Genomic DNA, 26,021 nt, shown 5'->3' with positions numbered 1-26,021 from the left:
GTTAGAGTAAGTGTGCAGCCTGTTCAGGGAAGACAATGTTAGAGCCAAAGGATACTTTAGTATCTCTGGTCATGACCGTAATTCGTTCCAAAACTCTGGACGTGACCCGATTTGGTCACGACCCGAATGTAATTTCCCCATAAGATTGCATGTACATACAATTAATCCATTCCAGACCATACGAACTGTATGTAAATATATATTTTTTTAAGCACAAAAATAATTAATTATACCATTGGTTAACATTATAACTCCTTTTGCAACATCAGCTGCTTTGTTTGGCCCTGTATACGCAAACAAAAGAAAATGGGAAACGGAGAATGGGAAATCATTGGTGCGTAGGGAAACTGGAACCAGTATTTTTGTTCGCCACCGGAGCGTGTAGTTGTGAGGTAACCCGATTTGTATGTGTTCAGAAACGTTCATGACCGGAGGTTTAACTGTATAGGCATCTCTCTGGCCCCTGCTAAGGCATTAAAGAGAGATAGTCAGTCTGAGCCATATTGCTAATATGTTAGATTTGTGCAGCCCCTTCAAAAGGTAATGATTCTGGGAGCTGAGCACCACACCTGTGCATCCTGGCACTTGGCCTTTTTAAAATCATAGCACATGCACTTTAGAACAGGTCATCCACCTGAACCTAAGCATGACTAGGTCCGGTCACTACTTGAATGAGAGACCATAATCAATCTATCTATCTATAGTCATATGAAAAAGTTTGGGAGCCTCTCTTAATTCTTTGGATTTTTGTTTCTCATTGGCTGAACGTCCTTTCAGTATATGACATGCCTTATGGAAACAGTAGTATTTCAGCAGTGACATTGTTTATTGGGTTAACAGAAAATATGCAATATGCATCATAACAAAATTAGACAGGTGCATAAATGTGGGCACCCCAACAGAGATATGACATCAATACTTAGTTGAGCCTCCTTTTGCTAATCTAACAGCCTCTAGACGCTGTCCTCCTATAGCCTCTGATGAGTGTCTGGATTCTGGATGGAGGTATTTTTGACCATTCTTCATACAAAATCTCTTCAGTTCAGTTAAATTTGATGGCTGCCGAGCATGGACAGCCTGCTTCAAATCATCCCATAGATTTTTGATGATATTCAAGTCAGGGGACTGTGACGGCCATTCCACAACATTGTACTTCTACAAAGGCATTCATGCAGAGGGAGATTTCCAACTGTGTTGTGGGTCGTTGTCTTGTTGGAATATCCAACCCCTGCGTAACTTCAACTTTGTGACTGATGCTTGAACATTATCCTGAAGAATTTGTTGATATTGGGTTGAATTCATCTGACCCTCGACTTTAACAAGGGCCCCAGTCCCTGAACTAGCCACACAGCCCCACAGCGTGATGGGACCTCCAACAAATTTGACAGTAGGTAGCAGGTGTTTTTCTTGGAATGCGGTGTTCTTCTTCTACCATGCAAAGCGCCTTTTGTTCTGACCAAAATAACTCCATTTTTGTCTTAACAGTCCAAAGCAGTTTGTTCCAAAATGAACCTGGCTTGTCTAAATGAGCATTAGCATACAACAAGGGACTCTGTTTGTGGCCAAAGGGCTTCTTGCTCATCACCCTGCCATACAGATGTTCTTTGTGCAAATTGCGCTGAATTGTAGAACTATGTACAGATATACCATCTGCAGCAAGATGCTCTTGCAGGTCTTTGGAGGTGATCTGTGGTTGTCTGTAACCATTCTCACAATCCTGCTCATATGCTGCTCCTGTATTTTTCTTGGCCTGCCAGACCTGCAGGGTTTAACAGCAACTGTGCCTGTGGCCTTCCATTTCCTGATTCCATTCCTTACAGTTTAAACTGACAGTTTAAACCTCTGAGATGGCTTTTTGTAGCCTTCTCCTAAACCATGAGACTGAACAATCTTTGTTTTCAGATCTTTTGAGAGTTGCTTTGAGGATCCCATGCTGTCACTCTTCAGAGGAGAGTCAAAGGGAAGCACAACTTGCAATTGACCACCTTAAATACCTTTATATCTCATGATGGGACACACCTGTCTTTGAAATTCAAGGCTTAATGAGCTCATCCAACCAAGTAATCAGCATTGAGCAGTGACAGGCATTCAAATCAGCAAAATGACAAGGGGACCCACATTTTTGCACAGCCAGTTTTTCTCATTTGATTTAATTTCATACAACTAAATACTGCTTCACTAAAAATCTTTGTTCGGAAAACACCGCAGTACTCAGATGTTCCTAGGAAATGAAAGACATACCACTGTTATCTTTTTTGTTGAAGAAGAGTAAATTGTTATGCAGGCTGAGAGGGGTTCCCAAACGTTTTCATATGACTCACTCTCTCTATCTATCTATCTATCTGTCTATCTAGGAAATTAGCTGAAGCTAAACATGTTCAGGCCCGGCCCGTACTTGGATGGGTGACCATCTAGGAAACGTTTGGGTGTTGGAGAGGCCAGCAGGGGGCACTTACCTTGTGGTCTGAATGTGGATCTCAATGCCCCAAGTGCAGTGATGGGGACATTGTGCGGTAAAAATGGCGCTGTCCTTCGGATGAGACATAAAACTGAGGTCCTGACTTTCTGTGTTCATAAAAGATATCTGGGCATCCTTCGTAAAGTGTATGGTGTATCCTGATGTCCAGCCTAGTCATGCTTTCCCCCCTAATTATCCCCCATCTCTAACTGACTAACTTTCTCACCACTTAATAGTTAATATCTAGTGAGAGTACTGGCGCAGAAATGGCTGCCGTCGCATCATCCAGGTGGATGCTAGACAGTAGTGGTGGTTGAAGTGGCTCCCCACTCACCATGAAAAGTGCTTTCTGTAGTGAGAAAAGCGCTACATAAATGTAAAGAATATTATTAAGGTAGTTTGAAAAAGTAGCCCTGAAGCAATTTGGGTGTCCAGACAGGAGTGCAGAGTATCCGCTAGCATATGCTAAGATAATGAAGCTGAGGTAGTCAGCCTTGGCCACCACTGATAAGAATGAGTCACGAGTCAATGTCAAAAAGGTAACCATTGCAAGGTGTTCATGTAAATCAAAGCTAATGATTTAGGCCTCTTCAAGATTAATTTGTTCACCAATATAAAAAGAACCTTAGAGGTTAAAGTAACTTTCGTGGAACACTTTCCATGATAAAACCGTGTTACACTTACAATAGCCTTCTAATACTGCTGCTAACTGAAGCTACCTTGATTTGCATTGATTTTAGGTGACTTGCTTTTTAAGACTCGGAAACTGTAATTGTTTCCGGCAACCAAAAAATAATGAGATGTAAAGCGAGCCAACAGATGATAAGATAACCTGATCCTGTTTGCATCTGTGTCCATCATATATCATCTGCTTCAATAAAATATTTGAAGAGATAAAAAAAACAAGGCCTGGGAAATAGGGACTTGCTCTTGACCGCAAAGCATGTCAGTAGTGTGCTTACACAAATGTCTGTTGTGGCTGAATGAGAGCACTAACAGGCCATATAATGTGTTTTTTCAACTAGGAAGAAGTTAGTTGTGGCCAAAAGTCGGCGCACCAGGACATAAGTTTGAGGCCCACGAGTTAGTTGGTTATCTGCTTGCTTTGCAACTCATTGTTGTTTAGCTACATCTTAAGGCAAAAGAAAGAATTTTGGGTCATGAATCTCGAAGAGCAAGTCAATTAAAATGAAGGCAAAATAAATTTTCATTATCAGTGCTAATTGGTTGCTAGTTAAAAATGGGACTGGAATTAAAACATGTCGTGCCCTTCAGGTTCTGAATTTAACCCTTAAATGGACACATATTGGGGGGGGGGTTAATGCATCCCCGGATGCCGAATACTTTTTTGCTGCATTTTCTAAGTAAATGTCACAATTCACCAAGAAAATGTGAAATTTTTAACGGAACACTTTTTGTTCACGCAAAGACAATCACAATTACTGCAACACTGTTCATTTTACATGCTGCCAATGAACTGTAAAAACTATAAAAAAAAAAAAAACAAACAAAAAAAACAATCTATTATGATATGTACAAGGTGCAGCTGACGCCATTGATGAAATTCACTCAAACACCGAGCCAACTGCGCTTGGACTGGCGGCACACAAGCACAGAGAGGCCAACGCTGATGCCTGCAGGCCAGTCAAGTGCAGCGGCTCAATCCCAGGGACAGTGATGCTGATTCGCTAGGGGGCAGCAGTGGTCATGAGCTGGCTGCTCAACAAATGTACGTCACTGACTGATCAGCTCCAGCGTGCTGGCAAACTGCATTGGGAATCGAATATAGCCAGTTATGACGGTTTAAGGGTTTAATTGGTAAAACCAAGGATGTCCGGCCACTTACGGCAAACTTGAGGCTGGCGGTCACTTCCGAGTTAAGTTTGGTTTCAGAAACATCCATCCTCTTTCCATCCCGAGAGATAATGCGCTCGTACGTTTTCCGGTGACTAGTTGGGTCTTCTTTTTCGCCATACTCTGTCATTTTTTCACAGATGACCTCCATGAGTTCTAGGAGATGAGACTCGGACCTGGCATATGGCATCTATGGGAGGCAATGATGAAGAACTGTTTGAAAACATGTGGCAGAACAGCTCCAAATAGAGAAAAGACCTTCATTTGGTGAAAGGCCTCATGAAGCACCCAAGAAGAACATTGAGAGACACAATGCAAGTGCTACACCCACCTCAGTCACTGACTGGCTGCCATCAGGATTGATCCGGAAGGACCCCGTCTGGATCATTTTCTTAGTGTCAACTTGCGAGATTCCCCATTCCATCTCATCAACGAGTGCCCTGCAGGCTGCAGGCATAAACAAGAATTGCCCGATGAGTCCATGGAAGCCCAGGAGCCCTTGCTTCTTACAGAATGAGGTATATTTTGGAACAGAAAGTCTGATGCTATAAACTCAAATTTGCATAACCATTCAACATCTAGTATCCTTAACTGGTGACCGTAACAATAGCCAGTTTAGATAGTGCTTAACAATAACCAGTTTATATCTTGCTTAAAATCCTAGGCTCCGTTCTGCCTTCCCCTCTTCCTACTTGGCTCATTTTTTCCTCTGATCACAGTTTTCTGCCATCCTTACAACAAATTTGAGAAAGTTCCAAATGAACAAAAAGTAAACTATGACTTGTTATTCAAGAGTATACTTTCTAAGCTATACAGATGTTGTATTATACCGCAAAGAATAAAAAACAGTTAACAGCTAACATTATTTACGAGAAGTAAGGAACGTACTGATATGGGTTGTAAAAAACGGCAAGCATGGGGCGGTGTCCCCAACAGGGTGGTTCAAGGTTTCTTACCCAGCCAGGAGGCCAAGCCAGTAGTTGGGCAAGACGGAAGACACAACCAAGAGACTGGCACACGGTGCCAACACTGCAGCGGAGACACTGGTATCCTGGAATAGCTAATGTTATTTACAAGTAGTAATGAGCGTACTGATACGGGTTGTAAAGAACGGCAAGCATGAGACGGTGTCCCCAACTGGGTGGTTCAAGGTTTCTTACCAAGCCAGGAGGCCAAGCCGGTAACTTGGCAAGAAGGAAGGCACAACCAGGAGACTGGCAGAAGATGCCAACACTGCAGCGGAGATGCTGCCATCCTGGAAGGACCCAGTTGAGGATCTTCACCCATATGCTGGAAAGACAGGGGGAGGAAACCTATGTGAACGTTTTGCTGTCCTAGACACTAGATGGCCTGCTGGGTTCTGTGGGTGCCGTGAAGGGGTGCTGCAGAGATTTGTGATGCCTACTTTTTGGGGCTTCCACCTAACCCAGAAAGGGTTTCCAATGGACAATGCTTGACTCAGGCTGAATTGGAGTCGGGAGAGGAGCTGGACAACACTTGCCTGGGAGGAGAAAAAAGAGGAAGATTTGAATTGCTGTGCTGTATTGACAAAAGAAAACCCTGTCAAAGACAGCCTGTTGAGTTAGGCCGGAATTATACTTCACACGATGCGACGCATGCTGCAGCGGACGCTCCTGCTACGCAAGCGTTGAAGTGTTTATACTTGCGCGTGTACTTTACATAAATCTGAAGGAATCCGCCAGGTGGCAGTGCGAGATATTATCACGGTGAGAACATGTTCAGCTTCTCTGTGTTGTGAATTGCCTAGAACACCCACTAAATTCAGATGACACCTTACCGCAATATCTTTGAAAAAGATGTTTATTAATTAAATCCAGGGATGTGTCCATTCCAGCAAGCATTGGGCACGAGTGAGAAACAATCCCTGGAAGATGCCTCGGCTCATCGCAAGGTGAATACAAGCACACACATACACTAGCGTCATTTTAGCGGCACCAAATCCCCAAATCTGCATATCTTTGGAAGAAAACTGGAGCACACTGAGGAAACCCAGCTGGAAAACATGTAAACTCCAGGCAGGGAATATCAGCGACGTGACTCCCTGCAAGACAGCAGCGCTAACACTCCGCCACTGTGTCAACTCATGTGTGTAATTATTAACAGTATTCAGTATTTAAACGAAATTACAGATTTATCTGTAAAATGTAATATACAACTTTAATGCTTTTCATCATGAAAGTGATATCAAGTATAAATCTAAGGATTCTAAATGTGCAGAGAGTTGGAATATCATACATTTAATGTGCTCAGTGTGGCGATTCGCAGCTGTCAGGAGCAGAGGAAGCCCTGGAAAAAAAAATGGCACAGAAGACGGTATGTGACAATTTTAAAACATACGTGTCACTACGATCGGAAATATGCGATGCTTGAATATAAAAGCACCACGAATACATCTGTATGTCGGCATTTTGCTTCACCACATCGAACCATTTATCAAACATCGAAGCGCGCACACCGATCTTGTAGGATCCGCAAAGCAGCTTTCTGTCACACGTAGATAGTAAACAGAGACTCTGACGTCACATTCCAAGTTTTAGCACACTGCGCCCCCCAACTTTTTGCTGGTACTGCAACTCGCGCACGTGTCACGTTAATTTCTGAGGACCTGCTCAGAAGACGCATCAAATGAATGCTCAGAACGCATGGTGGCCATGATGCAGGCATGTAAGTGTTCTGAGCGTGAAGTATAAATGAGCCCTTAATGTACCTGTTTTGAACTGTGTTCATTAAATATGTCATCTTTGAGGTTACTCTTTTGTGACACAGGATTCACAAAAAAAAGATATATTGACGGATGATGGATAGATAGATGGTACGTTATTTGTCCCATCTTATATATAAACGTCTACAAGTGGAATTGTGTGTGTCTGTCTGTCACTACGTGATTAAAGTTGACATTGAGATTAAAGTTGACATTTCGTGCTTTTTTCCCCACTGTGTGCCTATTTTTTTGTCTGTACCCTAATAAGCTTTCATATGACACTCAGATGGTGGGCTACGACTTGCCTTTTCACGGCGACTTTGATATGTGATTTCTTTTTTATTTCGGGTACTGTGCGACTTTGTGAACTCGATCTTTTGAGTTTCTCCGACACTCTGTCACTCGATCAGCTTTCTTTTGTTGATTATACCACTGTTTAAACCAACAAATAGTACGTTTTTCCTTTGCCTCCACTTGGTATTCGCTGAAATTCTTATATTTTCCCCTGTGCTTTTCCCATTGTCTTTTCACAGAAGGCTATTTATATTGATTTGCATATTCAAAGAGGCGTAATTCTGGGAGGAGTTGGGGCGGGACAGAAGGCGCGTGCACGTGCGTTACTTTTCACGCTGATCGGGATTTATGTAGTGGAAGAACGTGAAAGTTTGTGTGCGCAGAGATTCCTGCATCTGGATTTTTCTGTGCGTACGCACAATCCCGCTTTTGTGCTTACACCATGTTATAGTGTGAGTTCTACACACGCTGTTATACATGAGGCCCCTGGAATGGTGAACATTAGGAAAAATTATGTCTGGTCTGACAAATTTCTGCTGCTACATGCACATGGTGGGGTCAAAATTCAGAGCAAACAGCATGAATCCTCTCTTGTGTCAAGACTACTGATGGTAGCAGTATGTCTTCTTGTCACACAGACCAAAAACATGCAGGTTAAGTGGATAGGAGATACTAAATTGACCCTAGTGTGTGGTTGTGTGTGTACGATCACCTTGTGATGGACTGGCACCCTGTCTAGGGTTTGTTCCTGCCTTGTGCCCTATGCTAGCTGTGACAGGCTCAACCCTGTTGAGGTTTAAGCAAATTAGAAAATGACTGACTGACAAGTAGGCATTTTAATGCCAACTGAACATCATTTTAATGTACCTAAATGCTGCTGCTGACCACAGGAGTCAAACTACCCTACTCAGCAGTCAACTTTAAATGGATAATGTGCAATATCACAAAACATACAGTAATCCCTCCACGATTATTGTCAACCCTAGTAAAGATACGTGAAAAGGGTTGTTAAAAAATCCTCTTAGTGAATTACCTTAATGTCATAAAGAGATTGTTATTTTCATAGGAATTGCTACATATACATTATTTTCACTTTTACTTTAAAACTTCAGTAAAAACAATATTTGGAATTAATTTTTCTTCAAGATCGCACTGAATTTTGATTCCGTGTTTGGACTTGCATTGTGACAACGCAATATATAACTGCCTGGGAGTGAATATCGTTTCTTTATCTCTAATTAATAAAATGACTTTTTCGAATGTTTGTCCTTGCTCTTTCTTCTTTGCTTAGTCGTTGATGTGTCATCTAGAACGTATAAAATTATTGTCCTGATAATATTTATAAGAGCTGAGAGCGCAGCAAGTGCGTCTGACAAAAGCATTCTGAAGTTAGATGGCCGTGGTCTTGTTTGAAAATAGTTGTAAGTAGGGAGTGACTTGAAAGAATCTCATGTTAAAAGTCTCTGTCTCACAGGACTTCATACCGCGCCAACGTTTTTGGAATCTTTTGATTTTCGCTGGCAACACAAATTAGATAATCTACAAGTCTCCAACTTAAAGTTTAAATCAAAACAATATATTCGATCTCTTTTCGCCGTTCTGTTATTTCACTGAGTAATAGTTTGCATTTGTTTGTGCTAGTGTGATCTTTACTATCCTTTTTTTGAGACTTTCGAATTTTTGTACTTCCATTATCTCTAACCTGCTCTGCATGTGTATTGCACCAACATTTTTGAAATCTTTTAATTCTCGCGGATACGCCTCTTCATTGGGAACACTACTTTTTTTTTCCCCTGATGGCAACACGAATTAGACGATACACAAGTCTCCAACTTAAAGTTTAAATCCAATAAATATTTTCGATCTCTTTTCGCTGTTCCGTTATTTCACCGAGTAATAATTTCCGTTTGTTTGCACTAATGCAATCTTTACGATCCTTTTTTTGAGACTTTCGAATTTTAGTACTTTCATTATCTCTAACCTGCTCTGCATGTGTATCGTGCCAACATTTTTGAAGTTTTTAAGACGTTCTACTTTGTCATCTAGTCTTGGTCTTTTATTTCCAGCCCCGGGCTGGTTAAACCTCTTGGCACAAAGACTCGTCTCGCAGGACGTATAAGTGTCTCTTCAAGAAAATCGCGTCTCGTCTCCTTCCAAGATATTTTTTTTATAATAGAGAGATTTATTAAAAGCAAGTAACATTCCATACAAACAAGTCAAACTTAGCAAAACTAAATTCAATTAAACCCCACCCATGAGAAAGAGGGGAAGACCAACAGCCAGAATAAAATGTTTAAGAGTAGAAAAGAGGGAAGAGAATCCTTTTCCCCTATATAAAAGATTATTTAAAAATGTTATTGATTAGATCCTGCTAGGTTTTCAAAAAAGTTTTGAACAGACCCTCTAAGTAAGAATTTGATTTTTTCTAATTTCAAATACAGTCATGGCCGAAATTATCGGCACCCCTGGAATTTTTCCAGAAAATGCACCATTTCTCCCCAGAAAATTATTGCAATTACAAATGTTTTGGTATACACACGTTTATTTCCTTTATGTGCATTGGAACAACACAAAAAAAACAGAGAAAAAAAGCCAAATCTGACATCATGTCACACAGAACTCCAAAAAAGGGCTGGATAAAATTATTGGCACCCTTTCAAAATTGTGGGTAAATCGTTTTATTTCAAGCATATGATGCTCATTTGAACTCACCTGTGGCAAGAAACAGGTGCTGGCAATACAGCAATCACACCTGAAGCCAGTTAAAATGGAGAAAAGTTGACTGAACCTTTCTGTTGTGTGTCTGAGTGTGCCACACTAAGCATGGAGAACAGAAAGAAGAGCAGAGAATTGTCTGAGGACTTGAGAACAAAAATTGTGGAAAAATATCAACAATCTCAAGGCTACAAGTCCATCTTCAGAGATCTTCATGTTCCTTTGTCCACCGTGCGCAACATAATGAAGACGTTCACAACACATGGCACTGTAGCTAATCTCCCTGGACATGGACGGAAGAGAAAAATTGATAAAAGACCGCAACGAAGGTGGATAAACAACACCAATCAACTTCAAAACATATTCAAGCTGTTCTGCAGACTCAGGGTGCAACACTGTCAGCTCAAACCATCCGTCGACATCTGAACGAAATGAAACGCTATGGCAGGAGAGCCAGGAGGACCCCACTGCTGACACAGAAACATAAAAAAAGCCAGACTGGAGTTTGCCAAAATGTACCTGAGGAAGCCAAAATCCTTCTGGGCCAAGGTAGAGCTTTTTGGTAAAGCTCATCATTCTACTGTTTACAGAAAATGGAATGAGGCCTACGAAGAAAAGAACACAGTACCTACAGTCAAACATGGTGGAGGTTCTAAGATGTTTTGGGGATGTTTTGCTGCCTCTGGCACTGGAGGCCTTGACTGTGTGCAAGGCATCATGAAATCTGAAGACTACCAAAAGATATTGGGGCGCAATATAAGGCCCAGTGTCAAAAAGCTGGGTCTGCGTCAGAGGTCATGGGTGTTCCAGCAGGACAATGACCCCAAACATACCTCTAAAAGCACCCAGAAATGGTTGAAGGCAAAGTGCTGGAGAGTTCTGAAGTGGCCAGCAATGAGTCCGGATCTAAATCTGATTGAACACTTATGGAGAGATCTCAAAATTGCTGTTGGGAGAAGGCACCCTTCAAATCTGAGAGACCTTGAGCAGTTTGCAAAAGAAGAGTGGTCGGAAATTCCAGCTGAGAAGTGTAACAAGCTTGTTGATGGTTATGGGAAGCACTTGATTTCAATTATTTTTTCCAAAGGGCGTGCAACCAAACATTAAGTAGAGGGTGCCAATAATTTTGTCCAGCCCGGTTTTGAGTTTTGTGTGAAATGATGTCAGAGTTGGCTTTTTTTCTCTGTTTTTTTGTGTTGTTCAAATGCACATAAAGGAAATAAACATGTGGATACCAAAACATTTGTAATTGCAACAATTTTCTGGGAGAAATGGTGCATTTTCAAGGAAAATTTCAGGGGTGCCGATAATTTCGGCCATGACTGTAATATATAACATCAGTTACCCAGTGTCTTAAAAAAGGTGAGTTAGGATTCTTCCAGTTGAGCAAAACAGTTCTACGTGCCAATAGTGAAGTAAAGGACATTACAGTTTGTTTGTCCATCTCCACTTTAAGCCCACCACACACATCTGTTAATGGATTAGGAGGGATTGTGACACCAAGACTGTCTGATAGGCATTTAAAGATTTTGGGCCAGAATGATGTTAATTTGGTGCAGGCCCAAAAGATACGGCCCAGTGAGGCTGGAGCTTGATTGCAATGGTTACAGGTTTGATCTTGTGGAATTATCTTAATCCTGTACTATTAACACGAGAGAAATCCAACCTTTAATTGAAGGAAATGTATTCAGAGTAAAAAATAATCCCTCATCAAGAAATAATTATTTTTAACAAAACCACAAGTGCCACCCTAGAAAATCTCATGAACAAAGTGTAACTGAAGCATTTTTTCCCATTTCTATTTGACTTGAGTGCTTTTAACTTTCAAGCAGCAGTCTTTCAAGTTTCAACTTTCAAGCATGACCGTCCATGTCACTGAGGTATAAATGTGAGGTGGCTCAGAGGCCACATTTTCTCATTTATTCATCAATAATGGAAAAATAAGAGAAGACGGAATTCAAATCAGAGAAAAGTGTGTTGACCTTCATAAGTCAGGGAATGCCAATAACAAAATTGCTACTTGTCTGAAAATGCCCAGTTAGGGCAATAATTACAAAGTTCAAAACAACTGGCACTGTTACCAACTTGCAGAGAAGAGGACCCAAGTTTATTTTATTTTCAGCAGGATGGTCAGAGAGATAAAAGAATACCCAAGGATCACTGTTGGAGAAAAAAAAACAAAAAAAAAACATAGAATCTTCTGGTCACCAAGTCTCCAAAGCTACCATCAGACACCAACATATCATTTGGAAGGCTTGCGAAACCTTTCCTGTCATATACAGTAACCACAAACATCAGTGTCTGGAGTTTGCTAAACGCTACTGGATCTTTGATTGGAACTGTGTTATACAGTCACATGAAATTAAAATGGAGCTTTTTATGGCAATACTCAAGGTAGGTTTGGTGTAAAACGAAGGATGGCCATACTCAAATGAGCCTGAACCCTACTGTCAAGTACTGTATATGGTGGACATTCAGTGATGTTGTGGGACTGTTTTTCCTCCACAGGCCTAAGGAACCTTGTTAGGGTACATGGCATCATGGAGTCCATGAAAAACCAGGAGATTTTAAATTTAAAACTGGCTACCTCTGCCAAGAAACATGGTTGGTTCTTCCAGCAGGACAATGATCCAAAACTCATGTCCAAACCAAAAATGGTTAAAGGAAAAGAAAATCAAGGTTTTGCCATGGCCGTCTCAGTCCCCGGACCTAAACCCCACTGTGGGGTGTGCTGAAGAGGAAAGGACACAAGACAGAACCTTGGACCATGGATGATCTGTAGAAAAAGGTGTGATATCTGATTCCCTGCTCTGTATTCTCCAACCTTATAAGACGAAGACTCCGTGCCGTTTTTGTAGCAAAGGGAGATTGCACAAAGTATTAAATGCAAGGCTGCGAATCATTGTGGCATGTGTGGTTTTAATAAAAATATTTTTTTTCTCAGAATAAATTTACTTCAATTAAAGGCTGGATTTCTTGCATATTTTCAGATTTCAGCTCTTTTAATTGGCACGCCCCATCAACTTTGTTCCTCTGTAAATTGTATTTCCTTTTCTGACCTTACCATTACCCTCTCCCCATCTGTTACAAATCTGGGTGTCAAGTTAGACTCCCATCTGTCACTTGATACACATGTCCATCACCTTTGTAAAATTGCATTCCTTCATCTCTGAAACATAGCCAAACTCCGTCCCTACCTCTTCCTCTGTGATGCAGAAAAGCTGGTTCATGCCTTTGTCTCCTCCAGACTGGACAATTGTAATGCACTCCTCATCTGGATTACTAGCAAGAGCCTTCAAAAGCTACAACAAATTCAAAATAGTGCTGCAAGAATCCTGATGAGGGTGCAGAAATATGAACACATTTCACCAATCCTTCGCTCACTTCATTGGCTCCCTATTCACCGCCATATTGAATACAAACTCTGTTTGTTTACTCACCAGTGTATCCATGGAAATGCTCCACAATATCTTAAAGAACTCCTTATACTACAATCCACTGCAAGAAACCTCCGTTTTACAAATACCTACCACCTTCATCCCCCTGTGACCAAACTTCATACCATGGGAGACCAAGCCTTTGCAGCCGCTGCTCCACGGCTCTGGAATGGCCTACCAGAGAGCCTGAGAACACAGCAGATTGTGGGCTGTTTTAAAAAACAGCTAAAGACTTTTCTATTTAGGAAAGCTTATTAACAAGAATGCTATAATTATTGTCGTTTTATCTCTGTTTTTATCTTGCTTTGCCTTTGTTTAAAACTTTTATGTCACACTTTGAGATTTACTGCTAATGTAAAGTGCCCCTATAAATAAAATGCATTATTATTATTATTATTTTTCGCTCGCTAACACGGACAGGCCCGTGCGACTCCCCGCAGCGCCACAAGACTCCAGCTTGAGGCTCTCCGAGGATGACGTGAGGAAGACTTTTTCCTGACTCAGCATCCGCAAAGCACCTGGCCCAGACGGAGTCTCAGGTCGCATTTTAAAACCATGTTGTGACCAGCTAGCTGCTGTCTTTACGGATATTTTTAAGACATCTCTGAGAGTTTCATCTGTCCCCACCTGCTTCAAGCACACAGCCATCATCCCTGTCCCAAAGAGAAATAAAGTAGTCAGCCCTAATGATTACCGCCCAGTAGCACTTACTCCCATAGCCATGAAGTGCTTTGAGAGGCTGGTGCTAGAACATATCAAGGACATCATCCCTGACAGTCTGAACCCCCTTCGGTTTGCCTACCGTTGCAACAGGTCCACTGAGGATGCCATCTCCATAACACTTCACACCACCCTGTCTCATCTGGAGAACAAGAACTGCTATGCCAGGCTGCTGTTTGTGGACTACAGCTCTGCATTTAACACCGTCATTTCATCTCAGCTTATCACTAAACTCCTGGATCTGGGGCTTAGATCTTCACTGTGCAACTGGGTACTGGACTTCCTCACTGGCAGACCTCAGCAAGTGCGTATTGGTTGAAAAACCTCCTCCATCATCATCATCATCATCAACACTGGCACCCCGCAGGGCAGCGTGCTGAGCCCCCTGCTTTACTCTCTCTACACCCATGACTGTGTAGCTAAGTACAGCTCTAACACCATCCTCAAGTTTGCTGACCATACCACTGTAATAGGTCTGATCAGCGAGGACGATGAGATGGCCTACAGGGAGGAGGTCAGACTCCTGGAAGAATGGTGTCAAGACAACAACCTCACCCTCAACGTTAGCAAAACTAAGGAGATGATTGTGGATTTCCGCAAACAGGCAACAGAGCACAGCCCCATCTACATCGGAGGTGAGGCTGTGGAGTAGGTCAGCAGCTTTAGGTTCCTCGGAATCACCCTCACTGATGACCTTAAATGGTCAAGTCACACTGCGGCAGTTGTCAAGAAAGCCCAACAACGCCTCTACTTCCGCAGGAGACTGAGTAAAGCCTGGATGTCCACAACCCTGTGCAGATTCTACAGGTGTACTGTGGAATCCATCCTGACAGGATGCATCACATCCTGGTACAGCAACTGCTCAGTTCAGGACTGTAGAGCTCTACAGCGTGTGGCGAATACAGCACAGCAGATCACGGGCACACAGCTCCCTGCGATCCATGACATCCACACTACACGCTGTCTCAGGAAAGTGAACCGTATCAGGCGGGACCCCAGCCACCCTGCAATGTTCATTTTTCGGTTCGTAGCGCGAATTGTTGCAATGTTACTTTTTTTGGTTGTTTATTAAGTTACAGATTTTTCAAATGTTCATTTTTTTTCCCTGCGATCGGGTTGTAAGGCTATAACGCGAACTGTTGCAATATTACTTTCTTGGTTGCTTGTGGTTGGTTTTTAAATAAAGTTCGGATTTGTTCAAATGTTCCTTTTTTCTCCCCATGTGCTTAAAACTCATTAAAAAAAACTGTTTATACAGCGATCGGGTTGTAAGGCTATAGCGCAGACTTTTGCAATGTTAGTTTTCTCTGTTGTTCAAGGTTTTCTCAGTGTTATTCAATGTTTTTACATTTAGTTTACTATTACGATGTGCATTCTATGGTGTAATTAACTATATTTGTGCTTAAAAATCTTTAAAAAAAATATATTCACATACAGTTCGTACCATCTGGAACGGATTAATTGTATTTACATACAATCCTATGGGGGAAATTGCTTCGGTTCACGACCAAATCGGTTTACGACCAGAGTTTTGGAACGAATTATGGTCATGAACCGAGGTTCCACTGTACATGGTACTTGTACACATGACAATAAAGAATTGAGCTATTATTATATTTTCAGTGCAAGATTAAGCTAATTCACCAAAAGGTGTTTTTTTGCCAATAATTGTATAGGGCTGTGGTTCCCAAACATAGTCCTGGGGACCCAGTGTGCCTGCAGGTTTTTATTCCAACCAGCTTCTGTTTTTGATTGGACTCCTAGCCTAATTAAGTGAATCAATATTTCCCACTTTCTGTGTTTTGGAGTCAATATAGAAATCACAAAACTAAGTTGGACAAATTTTAATAAAAATCTACCAAGCAGTTGTTAACAGTATTTTTATTCTGCTTTTCCAGATGTTATTTAATTGATTATTTACTAAATAGCATGTGTGACTCTGAAGTTGTTGCAGCTTTCATCATCCCAAGTATCTTCTATTCTTGCTGTTAATTGTCTCTATTAGGGTTAAATGAAGGGAACAAATTACACAAGAAAAGGGGAAAATCATTGGAAAACAACAAAATATGGCTTTAGAAAGAATAGAAATCATTTCTAAATGTCTTATAAATGTAAAAACCACACTGTTGTGTTTGTCTGAATGAAGAATAAGAGTAAAAAAGACCAGCTAATTAAATGAGATCGGTTATTATCGATTATTATCACCGATTATGAATCTGGTTTGAACAAAAACCTACAGCCACAGGGGGGTCCCCCAGAACCGAGTTTGGGAACCACTGGTGTAGGGGACTGTATATCCATCAAGTTTTATCCACAAACATAACAGTAACTTCAGTTTAATCTAATGGCTTGCATGGTTCCCCAGTATCGATCCTATGGAGTGCCTATGGAATGAAATGGAAAGGGTGTTCACGGCCATAAAATCAGCTGGAGCCGCGTGAAGATACAAGGCCAACAGAACCCATACCCCCACGCAATGCTTCCAGGGTCTTGTTGAATTTATGACTGAGAGAAGTCAGGCCATTCTGCAGGCAAAAGACTGTCCAATCCTGATCCTGTATCAGACAGATGAACCTAATAAAGTGGGCACCAGATTTATGTTTGTCACATTGATAATGAAGAATATGAACATTATTTTAATGTGATGTTAATGATTTGTAAAGACCATACCTGCAAAACTACCATCCAAGCATTTTTTTTTGTGAAGTCACTACAGGCTAAATTAGCAGCACAATGCTGCTCATCTACAGGCAAGAGAAAGTCACAACAGAGGCATGCCTTTCCTATGTCCAAAAAGACACAGACGTTTGCCAGGTTGTGCAGACGTAAATGACAGCACGGACTGACATGAACCCCCCTTTACCTCCACAGCGCATGTCTTGACTTTTCTTAGCCCAGCTGCCATCCAGCAGGACGCCAATAACCACACAGAGGTACAGGGTCTGAATCCAGCCTCCCATCTTCCACACTAACCGAAGTGAAACCTGGAAATGAAAAGAAGACAAAAAGGTGTAAAGGTGGCGATCAGTAGAGATCGGCTCACATGGCAGGGCACTGGGAGGCCTCTGACCACAAAACAGAGATTATAAGGATGGACATTTCAACACTGGCATCACTCAGAGTTTATTTTATGATGTACTTGCCGTCCCCTGTGGCTCTGCCCGTGTAGCAGTGAAACAGGACAGTGAGGAGGGCCCTGCCCAGCTCCCCACTCCTGACATCACACATCACCCTCCCATCAGCCTGCAGCCTCTGTCTCAGATTAGCATGAATATATCGCTCCTGCAAGTGAACTATGATTCGTAGCGCAACGAGAGAAGTCGCAAAATCAACCGGAATGTTCAAACAAATTCCAGGAAAAAAAAAACTCAAATCTAAATCCGTTAAGTAGTTCTCTCGTTCGCTAGCTAAGTGGAGGTAAGGAACACACCCCGAGGCTGGTGGTCAGTGAGGAGGGCCCAGCCCTCTCCGCCTCTCTCGGATTTGCGCAAATAAATCGGTACTGCGAGCAAACTATGATACTCAGCGCGACGAGGGAGGTCACAAAATCAACCGGAATGTTCAAGCACATTCTAGAAAAAAATCCGTTAAGTAGTTCTCTTGTTTGCTAGCTAAGCGGTGATAAGAAACACACCCCGAGGTTGACATGTGAGCGAGAAGGGCCCAGCCTCCCCTCGGCCCACTGCGTGTCTCTTGGATTTGTGGAAATAAATTGATACCACAAGCGAACTAAGATACACAGCGCAATGAGAAGAGTCACAAAATCAACCAGAAATCCGTTAAGTAGTTCTTTCATGAAAAGCGGACAGACAGACAGAAGTTGGATTTTATATACGGAGAGATGGGAGGCCACTTTGACTCATTTAGGTTTGCTTTACTCAACATGTTCCTCTTCTGCAGGGTTATCAGCTGCATAAGTTTCTGGTGCAGCCCAGGTTAGCCAGGGCAGAAGTCCAGCTGTGCCCCCCACACTATAACTGAACTGTTTCCAGTAGGCCACTATACTTTAATATTTGTATGTAACTGGAAGATTAGCCCATTTACAGTAAAATATTGTAGATTTAATAAAGGAATGCCCTCCATTCACTTTGCAAATATTATAAAACAATATGTACTCCTGTAACCTGGAGGTAAGAAGGCAGCTACCATCCCTTCTACATGTCGCAAGAGGTGACTAAAGAAGGTTTAGAATTTCTTCCACCCCCCTCTCACCTTCTGCTTTATTGCTGTGCCCACATCTTGACCTGCACACAACATTCCCCTTCAGTAGAAGAACTAATATATGAACAATTGTGATGAGAACAGGCTATTCAGTCCAACCAGCTCATTCATCCTATTCACCTAAAGAGTCTGATCTGAAGGTCCCCAACATCCTATTGTCTAGCATACTACTTGGTCCTTTATTCCATGTGTCTCTGGTTCTTTGCATGAAGAAAAACTTTCTAACATCTGTGCCCTCAATCTGTTTCCAACCATGTTCCTGTGTTCTTGTTGAACTTATTTTAATGTAACATCTGGGATCCACCGTGCTAATTCCCTTCATAATTTTAAACGCTTCAGACGGGTCACCTCTTAATCTCCTGTTTGCTTAAACTGAAAAGGTTCAACTCCTTCAATCTCTATTCATAGTTGTGGCAAAATGGCGTACAGACAACAAGGTCAAAGGATTGGAGTGGCCATCAGAAAGCCCTGACCTCAATCCCATTGAAAACTTGTGGGCAGAACTGAAAAAGCGTGTGCAAGTAAGGAAGCCTACGAACCTGTCCCAGTTACACCAGTTCTGTCTGGAGGCATGGGCCAAAATTCCAGCAAAGTAAAGTAAGAAGCTTGTGGAAAGTGACCCAAAATGTTTGGCTCAAGTAAAACAATAAAGAAAATATTAACAAAGTGTATATAAACTTGTGACCCACTAGAATTGTGATATAGTCAATCAAAAGTGAAACACTCTGAGGCCTATGAACAATGTTGGAAAAAAAAAAGACTTTTGCCCTTCACAAAGTAATGTCTTAAGCAATATGCCAAAATTATATTTTTTTAGTATAAAATCTGTGGAGGGCGTAGAAAGCAAGTTTTTAAAGAATTTACCCTAAGTGGATGGAACCGATTTTAAAATACTTCTACTTGTATATAAGTCCTTCAGCAATCTTGCCCCTACCTACATCTCAGAATGCCCGTTTCCTTACGGACCAAATCGTAATCTTAGATCTCCAAATTCTAGTTCGCTCGTTATTTCAAGATCTAAGCATAAAAGAACTGGTGGGGCAGCTTTCTGTTCTTATGCACATAAATTTGGAATAATTTACCAATAGAAATATGCCAGGCTAAATCTGTAGAAAATTTAAAAAACTTCTAAAACCCATTCTTTTAATCCGGCTTTCCAGTTATTATAACTAGCCATGCCCCGCAGCTCCGCCCGTGTAATAGTGAAAAAGGACGGTGACAAGGGCCCTGCTTGGCTCCCCACGTCACACTTACCCCCCCCCCCCTCCCCGCAGCCTCTGTCTTGGATTAGCATGAATATATTACTCCTACAACCGAACTGTGACACTTAGCGCGATGAGAGAAGTTGCAAAATTAACCGGAATGTTCAAGCAAATTCTAGAAAAAAACCCGATCTAAATCCATTAAGTAGTTGTCTTCTTCGCTAGCTAAGCAGAGGTAAGGGCCCCACACCCCTCCCCTTAGCCTGATGCGTATCTCTCGGATTCGCGCAAATAAATCGGTACCGTGAGCAAACCATGATACTTAGCGCAATGAGAGAAGTTGCAAAATTAACCGGAATGTTCAAACAAATTCTAGAAAAAAACCCGATCTAAATCCATTAAGTAGTTCTCTCGTGAAAAGCGGGAGGACAGACAGACAGACAGACGTATGTATGTTGGATTATCATAGTAAGTGGTGGTTCTGTGGCTAACGGACCTGGGGCCTCATGTATAACGCTGTGCATAGAATTCGCACTATAACATGACGTAAGCACAAAAGCGGAAATGTGCTTACGCACAAAAAAATCCAGATGCATAAATCTGTGCGAATGCCAACTTCCACGTTCTTCCGCTACATAAATCCCGGTCAGTATGAAAAGTAACTCCTCCCAAAATTACGCCTCTTTGAATATGAAAATCAATATAAATAGCCCTTAAGCTCAGCCTTCTGTGAAAAGACAATGGGAAAAGCACGGGGGATAATAGAAGAATTTCAGTGAATACCGAGTGGAGGCAAAGAAAAACGTACTATTCGATGGTTTAAACAGTGATATAATCAACAAAAGGAAGTTGATAGAGTGACATAGCGTGTCGAAGAAACTGGAAAGCTCAAGTTCACAAAGTTGCACAGTGCCCAAAATAAAAAAGAAGTCGTAGTCCAGCATCTGAGTGTCACATGAAAACTTATTAGGGTACAGAGAAAAAAAAATAGGCACACAGTGGGGAAAAAAGGACGAAATGTTAACTTTAATCTCGAAATTTCCACTTTAATCACATAGTTTATTTTGTCATTAAAGTAGAACATCATAAACTTCATCTTAAAATCGTTTAATTTACTAGTTTCTCAATCCTATTGTAACTAAAGTAGCACGTTAAATGCTTTCTTTTGTATTTGATCTTCTATGTGCTCTATGTGTGTGAATCACTACGTGCTTCCAGGCTTTCTCTTCCTCCGACAGGACACAGAATCCATTACATTCATGATATTACAGCTCTCTGAATAATTAAAATACTGAGATGTATATGTGATATCATTTTCATGATGATAGGAGTTAAAGCGTGTTATTAAACATGGGAATACGGTGGCGCAGTGATTGTTCATGTCTCATGCAAGATGCTTGATGCGCGACCTTCGATGAAATACTTTATTGTAGCAGTACTGTCTTTTTCAAACGTACTAACCCCCAATTCCTGTCCTTACTTTTCTTTCTCCAAATACCCAATCGCCACACAATCAGCTCTGTAATAGACGTTAAGCCATCTGTAAGCTTAGAACGCCGATTCTTCAAAACTTTTAAGGAACATTGCAATATATTCGTAAAACGTGTTTAATTATTCTATCCATCTATCCTTCCAGTGTCGCGTCAGCATCAGCAAGAATACAGCACGTGGCAGGAACAATCCGTGAATGGAGTGCCAGCAGCTCACTACCGCTGCGGCACCGTGTCCTCACATGTTTAATTATTAAAAATATAGATTATTTAAATGAAGTTGAAGTTTTATCTGTATAATAAACATATTTTGCTGCATTTCATCTTAAAAATGATATCGTCATCATATGTAAATACGCGCTTTATAAAGTGGCTCAGGTTGTGCAATATTATAACTGTAGTGCAAGTTTACAGTGAGGTGATTGTACTTATAAGTACTAACAGTTTTACAAGGAGCACTTGATGGACTGACTGAGTGCATTTAGTGTTCTTGGGATGAAACTGTTTCTGAACCATGATGTCAGTACAGGAAAGGCTCTGACGCGTTTGCCATATGAGAGCAGTTCAATAGACAGCATGGCTGAGGCAGCGTGTGCTTGATGCTGTATCCTGATAATTCTCTTTGCGATCAGCTGCTGTAGGGCTGTGATTCCCCACTCAGATACTAGTGATATAAATACACCGAGTGGTGCAGTGAGAGTAATATAGAAAAAGATGATATGCTGTGGCAACCCCTAACGGGAGCAGCTGAAAGAAGAACAAGAAGATGCAGTGAGAGCAACAACGCTAAAGCAGTTATGGTATTTGGAATAGTTTGACCATTCTGTGGACCATTATATTGTTACTGGTTAATTACAATCAGATGCCTTAAACTAATAAACAATATGTGGTTAATTTCAGTGTATTTATAAAGCCGCGTCAGGGATGCAGATCTAAAAAAGAAAGGGAAACCACACAGGAACAGTAGCACTGCTTTGACGCTGGGTGCCGCCAGTCTGCAAAACTGAGAGCAGAACTTGCGTACAACAGAGTATAGACTACTGTGGAAATGTACGTGGCTTTACGGCAAGTTTAGGTTTTATACATCGCTATTTGAACGAGGAAACGTTCTTACGCAACATTTTTGTGAGTGTGCACCGTTTATACATGAGGCCCCTGGGCTGGTAACTTGAAGGTTGCTGGTTCGAAACCCGGAAGTGACAAAAGGAATGCTACTCTGTTAGGCTCTTGGGCAAGGACCTTGACATGCAATCGCTCCAGTGGTGCTGAACAAATAGCTGACCGTGGGCTCTGACCCCAAAAGACTTTCTGGAGAGTAAGTCAGGATATGCAAAAACTGACAAAGTCCAAATACAAGAAATTGTATATGGCGATTAAAAGATTAAAAAATATATGTCATTTGTTTCTGCAATAGCATGAAGAGACTGATGCAATGATTGGGTAAACAGATAAAAAGCCCCAGGTGGTTTAAGAAGTGGCTGAATGTCATGTACACTGTGGCACTGTCACATACTCAGAAAATTTCTTAAAAGAAGGGAAAGAGCTGAACCTGAAATGTTTGAGAAGGATAAAAATGTAATTATCACAATAATAGTAACTTTACATAGCACCTTTTCATACACTTACATGCAACTCAAGGTGCTTTCCACAGATTAATCACCAAAAACAAAGATATGCTACATTTACTTGGATTATTAGCATTAATTAACACAATGATGGATGAAGACTTTTACGTTGGGTATATAAGCAGGGTATGCTCTCTGGTGAAAACATGTCATATCTTCCCTGTGAACGAACCAATCAGAATAAATGATGATGGTGTGTCAGCTAACGAACCAATCAGAGTAAATGTCAGGTGTTACGCAAGCAAGAATCCAGCACTGTCAATGTCAACTCAATTTTTGATCAAAGTGTGGTGGCAGGTTGCTCCCTCTTCATGAAGAGAAATCAAAGACGCATGAACGAGCTTCCTCCTGTCTGATTTCTGACTCAAAGAGATCCCCGCGGAGGACAAAATTTCTTTAATAATTCTTCTTCTTCTTTTGGCTGCTCCCATTAAGGGTTTGCCACAGCGGATCATCTGTTTCTATCTATCCCTGTCTTTTACATCATTTTCTGCCACACTGACTGCCTTTAAGTCCTCCCTCACCACATCCCTAAACCTCCTTTTTGGTGTACTCCTCATCTCTCCTCTGCATGTACCCAAACCATCTCAATCTCACCTCTCTCACTTGGTCACCAAACTGTCATACCTGTGTTGTCCCTCTAATGTACTCATTCCTAATCCTGTCTACCCTCGTTACTCAGAAAATCATAGCATCTTCAACTCTGCCTCCTGTCTTTTCGTCAGTGCCATCGTCTCCAAACCACACAAAATAGCTGGTCTCACTATATGTCTCAAATATCCAGATGATAACAGAGTAAAGCCTCAAAGATCGTGTTAACGGCACAAAGATAAAGAAAAACAGGGGTCCCCAACTCCGGTCCTGGAGGGCCCTAGTGGCTGCAGATTTTTAATTCTAACCCTTTTCTTAATTAGTGACCTGTTTTTGCTGCTAATTAACGTCTTTTGAATTCATTTTAATCGACTTGTTTTTGAAGATTTGTTCCTCAGAATTGCATCATTTCTTTCCTTAAACAGAAATTAAATGTGAAGTGAATGAGCCAGAAGAAGACCAACTAAGTCAGGGCCTCAAACTCCAACCAGTTGTTTAATTAGGCGTCGATTCTTGTCGTCAATTAAACCCGTTGTTTAATTCCATGGCTTGTTGCCGCCCTCATTGTACAATAGCAGACATTTCCGAAACTGATGATTTTCACTTTTCTAAGAGCACTGGGGACCTGAGCAGATCAACATTCCTGAGACCTTCATCTTCTTAAATAATATATGCTACCGTGGCTGTCCGTTTGTCTATCCAGGATTTTAAATCACCTGTAGCTCGCAAACCGTTTGAACTATTGACCTGAAATTTGGTACACATATACTACGTGACGTCTACTTTGGGGTGATGATTGAACTCCAAGGTTATTCCTCTTTTTATTTTTATTTTATTTTACTGTAGAATCAACTCTCGGCAGATGCCAGCAGGCCGGCTGTGCAACGCATGTGTACAGGCACCGCTCTCATTCCCTCCCACCTTCGCCATCACATCCCCTACCTCTTCATATCTTAAATCATTCTTGAGGTAGATTGAAGACTTAAGTGCCAGCTTAACTGAAAAATTAAGGAAAACGGACTAAGTAATTGCAACACAAACACTGACTTCATCAGTGTTTTTAACTCAAAAAGATGCCAACGAATGAAGAGAAGAAGCGGGCCGCCAGTGCGGAGAAAAGAAGAGCTGCTCAGGAAGCAGCAAGCGCATCAACCTCTGAGCAAATGAATGCTAAACGTACAGAGAAAGAGGAGGACAACTATTAAGTCAAGTGTATTCTGCAGTGCGTCGTTACTAATTTTCAGAAATTGAATGATGGACACAGTTTGCTGGTCATGTTTTGGTTAATTTTATATCTCGTTATTGTTTGGCTGCTAATTAAGGAAAAAGAAACAAGGGGTCTGAGTCTTCAAAAGCAAGTCAATTACAATTAAAGAACGGGTCTAATTAACAACAAGAATCAGCACCTAATTAAGCAGGTGGTTGGAGTGAAATTGGTTGGAGATTGAGGCCCTGATTTGTTGCTCTTCTATTGGCTCTAGGGAATCCATTCCCGGGAATTCGGGAATCCCGGGCTCCTGGGGATGACACAGTGCACGGGCATCTCACATGTGAACGGTTTTAGAACGAGCGATGCTTATTTTTAATAAAACTACTGCAATATGTTGACACAAATAAAAGACTAACCTTATCTACAAGCAGTTCTTGCTGTCATATAAGTACATGTATATTTAGTTGCGGTAATAAGAGTGTACATGGTGGCACAGTGGGTAGCGCTGCTGCCTCGCAGTTGGGAGATCTGGGGACCTGGGTTCGATCCCCGGGTCCTCCCTGTGTGGAGTTTGCATGTTCTCCCCATGTCTGCGTGGGTTTCCTCCGGGCGCTCCGGTTTCCTCCCACAGTCCAAAGACATGCAGGTTAGGTGGATTGGCGATTCTAAATTGGCCCTAGTGTGTGCTTGGTGTGTGGGTGTGTTTGTGTGTGTCCTGCGGTGGGTTGGCACCCTGCCCAGGATTGTTTCCTGCCTTGTGCCCTGTGTTGGCTGGGATTGGCTCCAGCAGACCCCCGTGACCGTGTTCGGATTCAGCGGGTTGGAAAATGGATGGATGGATAAGAGTGTAGAAAGCACAACGTGTCGAGCGTGTGGCCGTCCAGGCGAGAGCGCACCTTCGTGCAGAGTACGCCAGCCGCTGAGAAAGCACGCTCTGTCTCCACTGAAGTAGGCAGCACAGTCATCAGATACCGATACACTTGTTCTAAACAACGCCCGCGTTTGCCGTTGCACTTTAACACTGCCATTTCAGCTTTTACTGATGCATCCAGTTTCTTGTCATCATTCTGTGATGGCAAGTTTCTTGCACAGATAATGCAAACAGACTGACGCATTGCAATTTCAAGTTGCTGTTCAAAGCTGTTGTCTGATGAAGTGCAAGCTGCAGCAATGGTGCCACCTTAATTATTTTCAACTATAACTCTGTTATTTCTTGATTGATTTTTACAATTTTACACGCTATATATGCGAGCTTGGCCGTTCCCGCCTTCCCAGGACTTACAGCAGTTTCATTCCTGGGAATGCGGGAATGTAAAATGTCCGGGAATGGATTCCCTAGTTGGCTCACTCACTTCACATTTCATTTCTGTTTAGGTGCCATTTAAGGAAAGAAATGAAGCAATTCAGAGGAACGATAAAGAAATTCAGGGGAACAAATCTTCAAAAACAAATCAATTAAAATGAAAGGAAAAGAAGTTAATT

General features: G+C 41.7%; 1 protein-coding gene across 2 annotated transcripts in view; it reads right to left on the bottom strand.

Annotated features, from left to right (window-relative positions):
- cnpy2 (canopy FGF signaling regulator 2) overlaps nucleotides 1-26,021 on the bottom strand; it is a 44,227-nt gene that overhangs the window by 5,765 nt on the left and 12,441 nt on the right. For both annotated transcript variants that reach the window (XM_028798599.2, XM_051925102.1), the window contains exons 2-4: nucleotides 17,064-17,184; nucleotides 4,644-4,759; nucleotides 4,305-4,502 (exon numbers count right to left, since the gene is read on the bottom strand). In XM_028798599.2, coding sequence (XP_028654432.1) covers nucleotides 4,305-4,502; nucleotides 4,644-4,759; nucleotides 17,064-17,184 — 435 coding nt within the window. The remainder of the gene's footprint in view (nucleotides 1-4,304; nucleotides 4,503-4,643; nucleotides 4,760-17,063; nucleotides 17,185-26,021) is intronic.

This window comes from Erpetoichthys calabaricus, chromosome 3, assembly GCF_900747795.2.
Source record: "Erpetoichthys calabaricus chromosome 3, fErpCal1.3, whole genome shotgun sequence".
NCBI lineage: Eukaryota > Metazoa > Chordata > Cladistia > Polypteriformes > Polypteridae > Erpetoichthys > Erpetoichthys calabaricus.
This window is presented reverse-complemented; position numbering and strand designations above follow the sequence as displayed.